The sequence below is a fragment of the Ruditapes philippinarum genome, unplaced genomic scaffold (genome assembly GCF_026571515.1).
Source record: "Ruditapes philippinarum isolate M1 unplaced genomic scaffold, ASM2657151v2 ctg47_1_1_1_1, whole genome shotgun sequence".
Taxonomy (NCBI): domain Eukaryota; kingdom Metazoa; phylum Mollusca; class Bivalvia; order Venerida; family Veneridae; genus Ruditapes; species Ruditapes philippinarum.
The window spans coordinates 318,650-334,551 of NW_026863890.1; the positions used below are offsets into that span (position 1 = coordinate 318,650).

Genomic DNA, 15,902 nt, shown 5'->3' on the forward strand with positions numbered 1-15,902 from the left:
ATTCCTCAGTGTAACAAATGTGAGTTCTGAATAATTCAGTACGAAATACCATGTCGACAAATACGTTGAATCCCTAATCCGAAAGATAAAACGTCTCCGATACGCTCTTTTGACAGCTGATGAAAAAAGGAATAAAAGCTGGTTTGAGCAACCGTATGTGACAAATGTGTAAATTACAATTTTAAGATGACAGAATTGCAATAAAATATGAATCTATCTTGTATAATATACTAACTTTGCTATATAATATTCATAATTATATTATTTATCGTCAATATTCATATTCTAATAAAAACAAATAGAACAGATACGAACTTTTTTGCTAGTAAATAATTTATGTTGTAACAATTGTTATGCAAATACGTAAATTTAGAATAAATTAGAAGTACAAAGTAGCTGCATGACTTTTTTATTTGTTGAGCCGAGTGTGTGTTACTATGGTTATTCAATATCATAAGGAATACGCGTTAAGCACAACAATTTTGATAAGTTTATACTCAAATTGAAGGAAACAATTAACTATTGCAGTACATATAAAAGATTTCTAAATTGAATTGAACATAAAGATATAAGACACTTAGTGCTATAAATTTTTGAACAACCCTCGTATTTATATTTTACAGCAAACATTCGTACTTGAATAATCTAGTTAGCCATTTGCTGTGTTAGCAATTTGTAAATAAGGAAGGACAACGTTTAATCGACATGTTCTAGCAAATAACAGTTATAAGGTGTGCTTTTATATATGCCGTATAGAAAATTTTATACGATAAAACAGACCGACTAACTGTTTTATATATAATTGTATATAAACAAAACAAAATATAAGATCCTATATTTGGAAGACTAAATGACATTTTATAATAAAGCAAATTATTTACGACAAAAGGACAGAATTAAGATAAAGGTTAATTCTTTTATGGCTGTAATAATATATGAAGTTATTACAGTTAATTGTGTCTCCTTATACGTTGATTTGAGACATTGTAAATTTATATATTTGTACCTCAAAACACACGTTTGACTTTCAAGAAATATGTCTATTTGACCTTCACAATTATATAAAGATGCATAAAGCTGTCAGGTCTGGTGGAATTAATGTAATAGATGTCAGAGATGATTATATATCGTCACCAAGTTTAATGAATGCCTTAACATTACAAGTACAGTTCAAAAGGGTTCAATAGTTTTATTTATGCATGCTATTGAATAGTTTTTATTTCTCGAAACAATCCGAACTTAATGCGTACCCGCTCACATTTTTTTCTGTTCTACTTGGTTTGGACATTAGTTACTTGTTGAACATACAGAATAACCATCTTGTTAAAAGGCTTCTTATCTACATGCATTCCGCTCTAACATTGTAGAATGTTTTACTAGCCTAACAATTCGAACGAGACTGTAAAATTCATAAATTGATTTTAAAATTCATTTAGCAACAAGATCAGCAGGAAATGAAATAGTTCAGGTCTTGCGTATGAGCTAGTTAATTTTACGATTGTTAAATTGTTTTTTTTTTCTCGAAAAAATCCTCTGGGATTTAATACACAGTATAAAGAGAGACATACAGAGTACAATTCTATTCAACAAAAACGTCGAGAATTCTCCAACGCCTCTTTTACACTTTAAACAATTTTGGCTACCGCTTTTACACGTCAAAAAACAATGATTGGAACTCTTTGGACATAAATTCAACCTAACATAATTAGAGATAATCACAAACCCAGTTTGATGGATTCTTTTCAAGAGAAAACAATGAAAAGCGCAAGATCTATTACATACTTTACTATACCACCTGAATGCAGTATTCAATTTTTATCACAATGAGTACGTGAATCAGTGATCCTCAATGCCTTATAGTTATAACAAGATGTAGCCAAAACATACAGAATAACCATTACAATGGGTCATATTGGATAAAAATGTTAAAGTAGATTGGTCTGCAATGGACACATTTCCATAAATATTTCAATTATTGATAAAAACAATGGAAATGAATTGTTTGGATATTTTTATGAAATACTTATGAAAACAAAATGTTGTTCTGAAGTGATTAAGTATGAACATAGTATATGATGAATGATGATATTATGTCCAGGAACATTTTATTATCTCCTTTATATTGATATGTTTATATCGGATCATGTATCTAACACTGACCCACAAGATCCATATATCATTCTTTCGTGCTTTGTTTTCACGTATCATACTAAGTAATACCATCATAATTATTTATTGTATTATAGATCTAATTCACATTAAGCTTAAACAAGATGATGAATGATATTTGTAACTTCATGTATTTTGATATCTCCCGCATTTATTTGATACTGAAAATGCTATGCACTTGTACATTTTAAATCATAAATTTGATATTTTTTTATCTTGTATCATTTTAACTCACTTAAAAATGGATGTTTTCAGTATCATATAAAAAGTTGAATAAAGATTATTCTTGCAATCATACCGAAGTGTTGAGATGTTTGTTCTGATACCTGAAAGGACTAATTGTTTTGATTTTTATCAGTTGATATAACACTTTATTATCGCAACTATGTTATTGTGAAGAGAATAATGCATCAAAATATGACTGTCATATAAAAAGATCTTACATCTAAAAAGTCTTCAGAGCCATCAATTAACACTCCATTCAGACAAGAAAGATGATCAAATATTATGATATATAACCGTATGACGTGACTTAAAGAGCTTTGTTTTTTCTTTAGTTTATTCATTTATTTACCTTCGCTGGAAATTAGAGAAAAACATTATTCTGTTCAACTTTTGTCTGCAATATGATCAAATGTGTTCAGTTATATTTATTATTGTTAAAGAAGGAATACAAACATATGCTTCAAGAAGGAATATATATTATACCATTTAGAGATACCTTTACGAAGATGTAGGAGCTTAAAATGTCGATAATTGATCAATACATTCTTTGAGCAAAATATGCAGAATTTATTTATACCGTTGTAAGATTTCCGGAAGGATAAAACATGGCTGTTGCCGCTGATGAAAGCATGGATCCTCAAACGGATGCTACATGGATATTGTCTTCTACTTTTATTGTTTTTACCATGCAGTCAGGTATTTAATCTTTAATCTAATTTATCATGTTATCCATTGTACCAATCTTTTCTGTTTTATGTTACTAAACAAAGACACAAATTTATTCTAGAAATGACATTCATGGACATGCTAAAATCTAACTTTCCAAACAATATTGTTCTTTTTGTGTGTGTTCGGTCCAGAGATTAATTGTTAATTTTAAGCCATAACGGAATAGATGTTTAATATTAACAATAAAATCATTTCAAAAAATATTATAAAATTAAATGACATGCACAATAGTTATGCAGAAAACATATAATAATTATTTATTTATCATGTTTATCATGCTGGGCTCCTTGGCGTGTTTTGCTTGTATTTGTTTGGGCATGCGTGTAGTGATTGCCACCTTTCCTAGCCTCTAGTTTATTTTTGTTTTACCAAAGAGGAAACCACTATTAACAAATTAAACCTTTTTTTTTATTGTAAGACCATTTTCATTTTAGTAATGATTATAGTAAATGACTTACTGTCATCAAAAGATTTCACATAACGTTTAATGATTTGCGACATCGAGGAATGTCTCAAAACTGATAGCCTATTGTTTCTGTCAGAGTCGGAGAAAAGACACGGCGCCAACACAGAACCTTTGAGCACTACTTCTAATTCAAGTATATTATGAAGATATCGAAAACAGATTTAAATAAAAATAGGATGTTTTGAAACGAGTGTATTTGTGTCATTTAGTAACAAGTGAATCTGTTTATAGACATATATCTTTTTCTAAGAACGAAAGTAATGATCCACAAACGGACGCAATATGGATATTGTCTTCTACATTTATTATTTTTACGATGCAATCAGGTATAAGTCATTTAATCGTTAAAACAGTTAAATGTCATGCTTACTTTTATTTATACATTTAAAGTTTGTCATAATAATTATTATAATGTTTACACATATAATTATCAAATCAAGGAATGACATTTAAAAATTAAAACGAACGTCTTTAATTGTTTTTTTTTTCGGGTAGTTTTAATTTGAAAGAATTGATACAAATGAATAGCAATGTGCCAGGCACATTGAAAAGCGTCTTATACACTTTTTGTGTATCATGCACCATATTTGTAATATTGATATACTTAGAACTAATCTTGAAACTGATACTTATTCCGTTGATATGATATTTATATTTATTAAGACATGATTTAATTCAGTTAGTTATAACTATGATTTTATACATAAATGAAAGCAGTTGTTAAAAGGAGAACTAAATCTGTTGAAATAGTATTGCCAACATTTCCAGAAGAAAATGTTTTGTTTGCATGAATGAAATCTCCAATACATATTCATGTTGAAGGCTGGTATTTGTGCTGTTATAAGACAATAAAGATGAAAATTTAATTTATTTCATTTGAAAGATATTTGTCGATACAAGAGAACAATTAGGAAATTAACTTTTAACAATAGAGCCTAGAGAAGTTTTTCTTTATAGAATCATGTCCTACTTGTAGATTTGCATAAGATAGTGATTGCTTAAAACATAAGGTGACATATTAATTGCTTTTATATCTGAGTGACGTCAACATGGTAATTAAATATTAGCCTTAAAACCCGCTAATGGATTATAAAAAAAATCAATTAACTTATATTATTTTAAAGACGTCAGAGTTTTAAAACATTTTGTTATTTTTTTGCGGTGATTGAAATAAATAACATACTGACATTTGAAATGAAAAATAAAACACACTGATTGATAAATCACAATTATAATGACATTCAATGCTTAATCAATTTCCAAAACTAATACTAAAACAATTTGAAATCTTATTTCAAAATTAATACTCCGAACTTAAAATCCGGCAGAATATGTAAATTAAATCATATTCACATAGGCAATGTTTCCTTAAATAAATGCAAGATGATATAAGTAACTAAGACAACATCATCGGAACGCAAGACTGATTAAGTTCACAACTTTAAACAAATAAATATTATATCAATAGCATTTTGCAGGATATATAATAGGACTTTGTCAATAACATTAAGTCAAATGAGTGTTTAAGGAAAACATCAATTGTATGAATACAAACATTCAAATTTCCTTACAAAAATGTTAAGCGAGGAAATCCTACAAATAGCGATAGTCCATGCTCGGTAGGCATCAAGTTTATGTGCAACATCAGAATTCATATCTCTTGTTCATCTAGTAATCCTCATATAAATCTGATTATTTTCTTTGAACCATCATATTTACTTTGTTACAAAATAGAGAAAATAAGAATCCCTACAGAAAGTCCAAAACGGCACAATTGAGAATGTTAATCGAACATGTTCATACACACTGATTTTCTTTGGTAAGAGCAAGTGAAATTGTATACACTATTTTATATTTTTACAGTATTTCATTAGATTATTTTATTTCATTAACTACTTAATCGTGAAATATTTCATTTAAATTTGAAATGAACGGATACATAACTTCGATAGTTTATTGTTTCTTAAATATGTTGTTATTGAGATATTTATGTGAAGGAATGTATTAACAGGCATCGTCAGTTTTTTTTTAAAGATTTATTGAAAATGTTGAAGAAAGCTATTTATGGTGTTAATCGCCGTGTTCTTTTATTCATCAATCTTATAACGATTTTTTCAGCATTTTGATTCATATTCATGTCAACAATAAAATATCAAAACACATTTGACAAAGACAAACATTTTTAGGGACCTGACATTTATATTAAAATTTTGCTTTCACCAACCTTAAGACGTTAAGAGTTGTGAATTGTGTTTGATAGGCAGAGAGGCAAACTGTAAACTAGTGCAGGGATGAAAACAATTGGGCTCACCATCATACTTTTTGAGTATTTAAAAAGTAGGCGGGATCATTTCTGTTCTGTTGTATTCTGTTTCATTTATAATTTTTTTATCGTACAATCTTTGAACTAGTTTTAATTTCCTTGTTTGCTTTTTCTTTGCCTTTTCTCTGAGTTGTTAGTTCTATGAAAAAAGAAAACAAAGCAAAGAAATATGTTAACTGTTTAATTGGTTATGCGAAGCAAAAGCCCGTTAACTGTCTAACAGGTTATGCAAAGCAAAAAAAAAAACGTTATGCAAAGCAAACAACCGTTATCTGTTTAACAGGTAATGTAAAGCAAAAAAAAACATAAATTGTTTAACATGTCATGCAAAGCAAATGAGACGTGATGTGCAATTCGATTTCGACTCGTAAACCCATTGCCATTTTTAAGAGAGAGAAATTCCAAGATATTCGAATGCTTCTACAAAGTTAACTGGTGTGCTATAAATATATAAAAATATGTCGTCTATACTTTGTAACAGATTTAACGGCGTGATTGGAAAAATATGGTTATCAGCTTAGGTCAGGCAATATGACGATCGCCAGACCAGGAAAAAATACAATATCACTATTATAATATTGAAGTCAAAATAAAATGAAGCCACTACATAATACTCGTATCTCTACTCGCGAGTTCATAGATAAAAGCATTTCTAAGACCATGGATATTTCTAATTTTTGATTGAATTGCCAGGATGTCATAGAACAATCATGGCGTCCGTTATATGTTTTCCTTAATCAAGTGTTGCTAGGCGATAGTAAAAAAATAGTGTCTAAACTGCCAGTAATTGAATAAAGTTTAAATCATTGTTTGATTAACCTTACTTAAATTAACAGTACAAAACAATCGAATTACACATTGAAAGTTGTATTCAGAGGGATAAATTTCCTATGAGGATTAGGTAAATCCTTATAGCTTGTTTTGATTTAAAATTTAATATCTCCTGCCTTTTGATAAGAGCAACATACAGGGATAGTAATTATCTTCAATGTATTGCACATTTCAATTTGTACTTGAAATGATAATCCCATCGGAAAAGAAAGTGTTTTACTCATTTTCTTCTCATATATAAACGTTTCCATGGCATATTAAGTAAATCTAAAAATGTAAAGGCAGGCATGTACTTATACATTATACTTTATATAATTAAACGATATAGCAAGATACATAGGTGACCTTATAATTACATACAAATGTGTGTCCATTTCTAGCTAAATTCTAAGTTAATCCTGAATTAAACATGTCCGGATCGTTCTTGGTTTGTGAATACTTACAAGCATTACTGTCATTCATCATACTTCCTTATCAAGTTTGAAACAGAATAAAAGGTTCGAAGTTAGGGCTAAACTATCTATTAGTTTAATGCAACAAAAGTAATGTTTGGCGTGCCGTTTTTCTCCTGTCATTATAAATCACAAAACATTTTCTTATCTAAAATTTGAATTCCTGGACGAAACTAATAGATCATAATAATGTACTTACAAGGAATGCAGCAAAACTTTTCTTAAGTACATTGCTGATAACATATGTATGTTCAAATTTTGAACTGCTTAACATGTAAACACATTTGTTTCTTATTAATATTTTATATGATAAATTTGTAAATAAATTGAAATTTGATTGCATTGCTTCATGATTATATAATGATATTATATTTACAGCAATGCATTACTCAATTCACAAAGAATGATTAACCAACAGCTTAATGAAAATAATCGCATTGTAAATATTTCAATTTCATTTGACAGTATTTTATTCAAATTTCTCTTTATTAACTTTGCAGCAAAATATCTGTTAAAACATGAGTACATTATATGAATTTACATTTTCTGCAACAAACATCTCGTTTTAAATGTCTTGTTAATTCATAGTTTAAATGATTCATTAAATGATAACGACAAGCGAATTTGCCATAAATCTCTCTCCTTTACGTGTACGAATTATAATGATTAGCATAAGGTTTTAAATTGCTGTAAAATAAATAATAAAATGACCAATAAAAATGCAATTGTACGTTTGTAATTATTTCACGACTCATCTAACAACTGTTTCGCCAACATCAACTTTTACTTAAATCGTCAATTATGTAACATTAAAAAACATATACATGTACGCTTAATACTGCGTTTTATTTATTTAAAACATTTCAGTTCGTGCTGATTTGGAAAATCAATTTTACACCTAAACGATTAAGTAACAAAATCATTGAGTCATGCACACAAGAGATTTACTATATAGCTTGCTTTCGAAAGTGCACCATTGAGATATTGATATATTTGTTAAAGCACGATGGTAACCACATGGGAATTATGTCATTATGACAATCAGAATGTCAATATATACTTGGCACGACATTTCTGACAGCACACTTGTTCAAGATTGTTATTATATTATCTCATTGTCGGTCACAAAGAAAATAGTGAATTTTATCCAGATAGTTATCATTTAATAATTTCACTGTCTCTAAGACGAATATGTTCGTCAAAGTGACAGTGTCATCTATTTACTGACAAGACGGGCATATCCTTAATGATTTGACTTATAAAATATATGTATCTTACTTTATCGTTCATAATGTTCTGTAAATAAACGATATTTTGTTTTTGTTTTGCCTGTAACATTAAAAGACGTATATTTCACAAAGTGAACACCAGATGTATAAAAATTCTTCAATGGCAAAGTCTCGAGTGAAAATATTACAGGTGGTCTTTACAAGTGATCTTACGGTCTTATATGCAGAACCAACACATTTTGAATTGATGATTTATTTGTTTTGTTTCAAGTAATTTTGATGGAATTTTATTATCTTCATAACGTCAACAGATCATGTCGTGACAATGTTCGTGTTGATAACAATCTGTAAAAATGCTCGAGTTTTGTTACATTTTTAGTGTGTTGTACATGAATACAGTATGTACACGTGCTCCCAATACTTCCAATACTCTTGTGCATTTTATTTACGACGCAGTGTATTTTTTCTGGAATTCCCATTCATTTATGATTTATTAGATTATGTTCATCGCAATCTAAAATTTTCAAAATGTAATTTGACTGTTTTGTGTACTGAAAGCATATAACGAAAGTTTGTTTTTAATAACGTTGACCTCAAAAACAGTTGATATGCTTCACATTGCACTTAGATATATTTTAAAGTAATCAGTACGTACCGGAAACTGAACGTGTCATAATGATAGATGCAGTAATATATGATGCTTTGCTGAAATTGAACGAATGACATCAATTAATTAGAATAAAAAGACATGTTTTGAGGCAGTCTGGTATTCTAATTTGTCCTAAGGCGTCGTTTGTAGTAAATTACAGATTCAAACTTTCCTGAGTTCCTCATTTATGTAGTCTATGTTATAACGCAGTGTTTAATTGTATTCATTATCTAATTGAAAGTGCGTGTCACAACAAATAAATGTGCATCATTTATAAATTTTACATGAACATTTGACTGAAACCGCAATTATCTAGTAACAAATTTTCGTATTGAATGTGACATCGTCGTGAAAAATGACCAGGCATTGTGTTTATAAATCTTGTTTCTTTGCTCAATCTCGATTCTCAGAATTCTCGATTATCATTATACATTATATCCAAGTTGCTAGGCAATCAAATACCTGCGGTCTGAATTTGAACCTATAACAACGGAGCAGATCCTTTTTTAATAAGGCTATGTATAAAACTTCCGACCCTTTCGAAAGCAAATATTTATGTCATTAAGTTATCACCAATGTTGGTTGAAATATCAAAAATCGATTGAAACTATAGATAATACCAAACTATATTACGTTGTTTGAACTTTATTCAGAATATTCATTCCGACCTGTGGTGTAAGGGATATACAATGTATTCTAATTTTTTATATTTAACGGTATCTTACTAGTACGCCGGCCACACGAACACAATTCCCATGCATCTCCAAATAAGAAGTGGTGAGTCCATCATCATGCGAAAGCGTTGTGATAATTTGAAAGCGTCTATAGTAACAAGTACCATTTTACGTATTGTTAAATTACTACCCTGCATGTGTTACGATTATACTGCAGCTGAAAAGAAGATTGAAGACGACTTTATTTGATTATTTTAATGAGAGATGATGGATTACACATCATTTACTGTGCCCCCATAGCACCAGCGTTACCTTGACTAATTTATTGGATTGCAATACTTGGGTACACATACGTCAGTGTTAAAAAGTACAAATCGAGTACTTAACCAATCATTTATGAAATTCATAACCAAATTCTGTCCTTAATACGAGTGTAAACTTACAAGTAAAGTGTTAAATTGATCTGGTCTGCAGCTTCATATTCTGTGGTTTGTTTGCTCTCTGAGACCTTTGCCTGAATATCTGGGACGATTCGCAAAGGAAGAAGATATTTCAGTCAGTGAATAATCAGAGAGTTTGAAAATGTAACCATATATTTAAATCCTTGAATCAGAAACCAAGTGGTAAGTACGAAAGATCGGTAGGGCCATTTCAACTTCATGAGTTCCCGATTTCATCTTCATGAATTCACAATTCAAACCTCGGGAATTCCCGTTTTCAAAATACGGAATTCACGAATTCACTATGCATCTCCATGAATTCACGACTTCAACTTCACGAATTCATGATTTCAACTTCATGAATTTACGTTTTCAATTTCACGAATTCACGATTTCAACTTCACGAATTCAACTTCGTGAACTCACGATTTCAACTTCACGAATTCACTATTCAACTTCATGAATTCACGATTTCAACCTCATGAATTCACGATTTCAACTTCACTAATTCACGATTTCAGCTCATGAATTCACGATTTCAACTTCATGAAGTTGAAATCGTGAATTCGTGAAGTTGAAATCGTGAATTACCTTCCTTCGTAGGTAAGTGATCCCCAGTTCTCACTATATTTGCATTAGTCACATTATATTAACATGGCTTTTTCTTTCTTTCGATTTAAGGGTTTGGGTTGTTAGAGAGTGGGTCTGTAAGTGTGAAGAATGAACTGAACATAATGGTAAAGAATGCTGTGGATGTTGTCTTTGGTGGGCTCACTTACTGGATGGTCGGTTACGGATTGAGTTTTGGAGACTCTGAATATAGCAATGCGTTTACAGGCTGGGGCTACTTCTTTGTTAATGCTAACGACGATAAGCTGGGAATTGTTTATTCCAAGTTTTTCTTCCAATCATCATTTGCAACAACAGCAACAACAATTGTGTCAGGTAAATGAAAATAAATTATATCAAAACATGCTTCCCTACAAATTAGTGCTTCCAATGAAGTACATCATATCGTTAAAAAGATTATATCATATATTGTCTTTGACCTTATTAGCAGTTTTAGTAAACTAAGAATATCATTACATTTAATATGATTATTAAAGAATATAATTGTTTTCATAAATTTTTCTTAAAAGTTATACTCTTATTTTAGGAGCAATGGCTGAAAGAACAAAACTAACTTCGTATATGATATTCTCAATGTTCAACACATTATTATTTTGCATCCCGGCACATTGGGTTTGGGCTTCGAATGGCTGGCTTTATAAACTTGGTGTAGTAGACATAGCAGGGGCGGGTCCTGTTCACATTGTAGGCGGGGTTACAGGACTAGTTGCCACCCTGTTGTTGAAGCCTCGACATGGGCGTTATACCGGTAAAACTAGTAGAATTCCCCAGATGAGCTCTCCAACAAATGCAGTCCTCGGCATGTTTATGTTATGGTAAGTATGCATTGCGATAATGAAGAGTATAAGATTATTTTTGCATTTGCAGGGACTGCGTTTATTGAACTGTGATTTTTGTCCGTGACCTCTACTCTTTTTACATTTAAATTATGTTTTGTGCTTTGATTAGTGAAATTAATGAAATTTTAACCCTTTAACATAATAAATATATAACATAAATACATGTATATCTTATTTATTTGATAAAGATATTATTTGTCATAACGTCAGTACACGTAAAATGCCTCAAATTAAATAGACAGTTAGGCAATAAATAATTCATTTAATGGTAATGAAAAACGATCTCGATGTGTTAGGTGAAATATATTTTAAGGATACTTACATTTTATTTTATAGCTTATTACAACATTTACTTTAACTGAATCGCATTAAAACACCTGATTAGCCAAAATGAATTTATGTTTCAAATGTAAAACAAAATATGTACTCTGTCTTATATTTCCATATTCATTATCTTGACTATAAAGTGACTGAAATCTAACATGATTATGATTTATATGTAGGTGGGGATGGCTTGGTTTCAATTGTGGTAGTACATTTGGAATATCTGGATTGAAATGGAAACTGGCTGCTAGGTATTTCTCTTGCAGTTGCTTATCTAATCATGTAATATATATTGACACAATATTGTAAATTGAATTTGCTAGTAATTAGTTATCAATCTAGTAGAATTCTACTGTATGTGACTAGTACATAACAGGCTTAAATCTAAAGTACCTAGACTGTAACGTATGATAAAATATGGAAATTTAATTTTGTGTAAGTTAACCGCCCTAACAGTGTCCAAAGATACAAGTATATTTATATTTCTCATTTTGTCTAGATCTGCTGCTTCTACACTTTGCTCATCCATTGCCGGCGGGGTGGCTGGATTTCTCTTAAGGTACAATATCATCTTAAAATTTAAATGCCATTTTTTTCATTTGCAAAGTATGTAAAAAGATACACAAAATGTTTTTGAAATAGTGGTAGAACTGTTATATGTGAGTTTCGCTATTATATTAAGTTTCAAACGTATTATAACGCATGTTTCTAAATCATCCAATTAAAATATTAGGTTATATTTGGATTTATGAAAACCGTTGATATAATTTCTGACAAAAATGCATGTTTATCAGTAATTATTGGATATAACAAAGAGAAAAATGAAAATATTTGCACTTGAACACACTTTCAAACCTTGGTAAATTTTTTATATAAGTGGCAACACTAATTCCACTTCAATTATTTCCTAATATTTCAATAATTTATGATATAAAAATTTCATCCATACAGTAAATTGTAAATGTAAAATTTAAATTTCCAGTTATTTTGTCAAGAAAAGAATATTTGACGTTACATACATGATAAACGGCCTGTTAGGGTCTCTGGTGTCAATCACAGGTATGTCAATGTAATGGTATTTTACTTTTGATAATTTTATGTACATGTAATTGTATGTAATCATCTAGTAGTGTTATACCAAACTCCTAACAGTGATTACCTCCCTCGGCAGACTGATAGGGGAGATCACTGCGTAGGAGATTGATGCTATACATGTGGTGTCGACTCAGCAGAGCGGCACCTTGTATAGCAATAACCTCTTTACAGCAGCATATGATTTATTCCCAAAGTAAAGGTTTTTATTTTATTTTACCTTTTTAGAGCAACATATCTGAGCACAAAGCCCAAAGGTTATATTGCTCTGCAAGGGTTATACTGTATGTCGCAGCTTAAATTTTGAAAAATGATTATACAGAAAATAGAATTTCATCCTTGAAGGTTTTGAGCTAAGTATCCTTAAATAGTTATAATGTGTACCGTTTAACAACTGAATGGTAGCATTAAGTCTAACCAGACATGAATGTACTGAGTGTAGTAAATAAGAAATTAATTATATAAACCTTTAATTTTTTGTCATAAAGGTTTTATGTCACCTCCCTCGCTTTTCTGATTTTATGAATATAAGTCAGATTTTACCATTGAAAAATATCACGTTTACTTAGAACTGCTATAAAATCTAAAAAAAAAAACCTGTCACAGTTAAGTGCATGTGCACGTTTGATTTGTTTCCAAGGACATAGTGTAAAATAAGAAAACGAATATAGTAACAGTTTAATTAATTTAGAAGTACTCCTTGACTTAAGAAGAACTTCATATGAATGTGCGGTGAAATAAGATAATCAAATTTCTTCTCCCTAACTTGTAATTGAAGGTCAATTATATTAACCTTAATGCAGAATTATTCTAGCAGACTGTACTTATTTACGATCACACATCACAGAAATTTGATCTATTTATTATTTTTATTATTTTAAATGGGGCTACACGCACATTTTAATTTGGGCTTCATTTTGAGTATATAGTTAATACCAAATTAAACTATATTACGTTGTTGACGTTTATTCAGAATATTCATTCTGACCTGTAGTATATACAATGTATTTTCATTTGTGTGCTGTGTCCATCATTAGCAATTGTTAACCATGCGGAAAACGTTGTGTTATATAGTAACAAGTACCATTTTACGTATTGTGAAATGAAAACCTTGCAAATGTTTTGATTATACTGCAGTTAAGAGAAGATTGAATACGATTCATTTTGATTAATTTAATGAGAGATGAGATTAGCTAAGTGCACGTGTTCGTTTGATTTGTGTCCAAGGACAAAGTGAAAAATATGAAAAGTACACCTTGACTAAAGAAGAACAAGATAATCAAATTTCTTCTCATTGAAGGTCACTTATATTATAGCTTAATGTAGACTTATTCAAGCAGACTGTACTAATCAGATATATGTCAATTACGAACACACAGACATTGGATCCTTCTATTATTTTAAATGTGGTAACAAGCACATTTTAATTTTGGCTTACGTTTTGAGTATATAGCAAATTTCATTTTAATAATAATAACTACCAAGAGTCATTTAATGTACTCGTAAAGAAATCTACTAATGATGTAGGTCTATTTTAAACAGATCAGAGCTGTATTTGAAGATAATTTTCTTGAACTTTCTTTCATCTCCACGAAATCTTCTGGTGATTGGTGAATTATCGTAGACTTTTTTCTTGAATAATCAATTACATTGTAGCTGTGTGCGCCATAGTTCAGCCTTGGGAAGGTCTTGTTATTGGTTTTATTGGATCCATCATATCAAATGCAGGCGTTGCTCTACTTGATAAGTTAAGGATAGACGACCCAGTTGGTAAGTTACTGACTGTACCATTTCTGTAAATATCTAACAATTATGTATCGTACTTCAAAATTTGTTTCCCTCAAAGTAAAAAATCACCGAGTTCATCGACGTTTACTCGGTATCTCCTGTTTGAGACAGGTAACGAATATCGTAACCTGACAGTTCACGCTGAAATCAATTAAAACAGGGGTTAAACTCATATATGTTTAAGGTAAAACTGTCAAGAAAAAGAAATAGAAGAAGAAGAAATTATTCATTATAGTGACTTGCGATACATGCATATAGTACAAACAAATATAAAACAAATACGGAACAAACAAATCACCCGGCCCCATGGATTCTGTTTAAGAAAAATGTCATATTTATAGACATAGACGGTCAAGATTAATTTTTGTTAGACTCGGTGCTTTTTGTTTTCAAAAGTATAAAGTTATATATCTGATGCAAAAAATTATTGTTTGAATTTTAAAAATGTATACTTCCAAAATGCTTGTATAAAATAAATATGGTAATTTATTGCCTTAAAAGCGAATGGCGCATGCACAAATTATTGCTAAACGGATAAAACCCTACTTCTAAAGTTCTAATTCCTAATTTGATACGATTTTATCTGCATAGTTTTTTGATGGCCTTATTGTTTAAACGAAATATTGAATGCTAGATTCCTTAAAGGCCCATTTTGTCGCAGAAATGCATTTCTTTCGTAATTTTTTTTCTGTATTTTTATAGTATCCAAAACTGTTACTCATTAGCCAATTACCGGAACCCCCATTTTTTCATCTGTTGCTTTTTGGCAATAACTACATTGAGCGAATTACTTTTTTTATCGAAGTCAAAATACTACTCTATTTACATTTTATGACAACTTTTATGACAAATCATTTCATATGTATGGCTACTTTTTCAGGTAACTTTCTTCTAACATTTTCTGAAACCATTATTTAAACATAATAATATTTATGCTTGCCCTTTTTTGTGTTTGCTTTTAAAAAAATAACTACACATGGCCGAATAACCGGTATAAGTCACATGTTCAGAACGAGCAGCGTCATTTGAAGCAAATTGAATG

General features: G+C 30.2%; 1 protein-coding gene across 1 annotated transcript in view; it reads left to right on the plus strand.

Annotated features, from left to right (window-relative positions):
* Positions 1 to 15,902, plus strand: part of LOC132723669 (putative ammonium transporter 3) — a 32,317-nt gene that overhangs the window by 11,316 nt on the left and 5,099 nt on the right. Inside the window, exons 2-7 of the mRNA XM_060708428.1 lie at positions 10,869 to 11,132; positions 11,344 to 11,632; positions 12,160 to 12,231; positions 12,480 to 12,539; positions 12,963 to 13,039; positions 14,729 to 14,842. Coding sequence (XP_060564411.1) covers positions 10,869 to 11,132; positions 11,344 to 11,632; positions 12,160 to 12,231; positions 12,480 to 12,539; positions 12,963 to 13,039; positions 14,729 to 14,842 — 876 coding nt within the window. The remainder of the gene's footprint in view (positions 1 to 10,868; positions 11,133 to 11,343; positions 11,633 to 12,159; positions 12,232 to 12,479; positions 12,540 to 12,962; positions 13,040 to 14,728; positions 14,843 to 15,902) is intronic.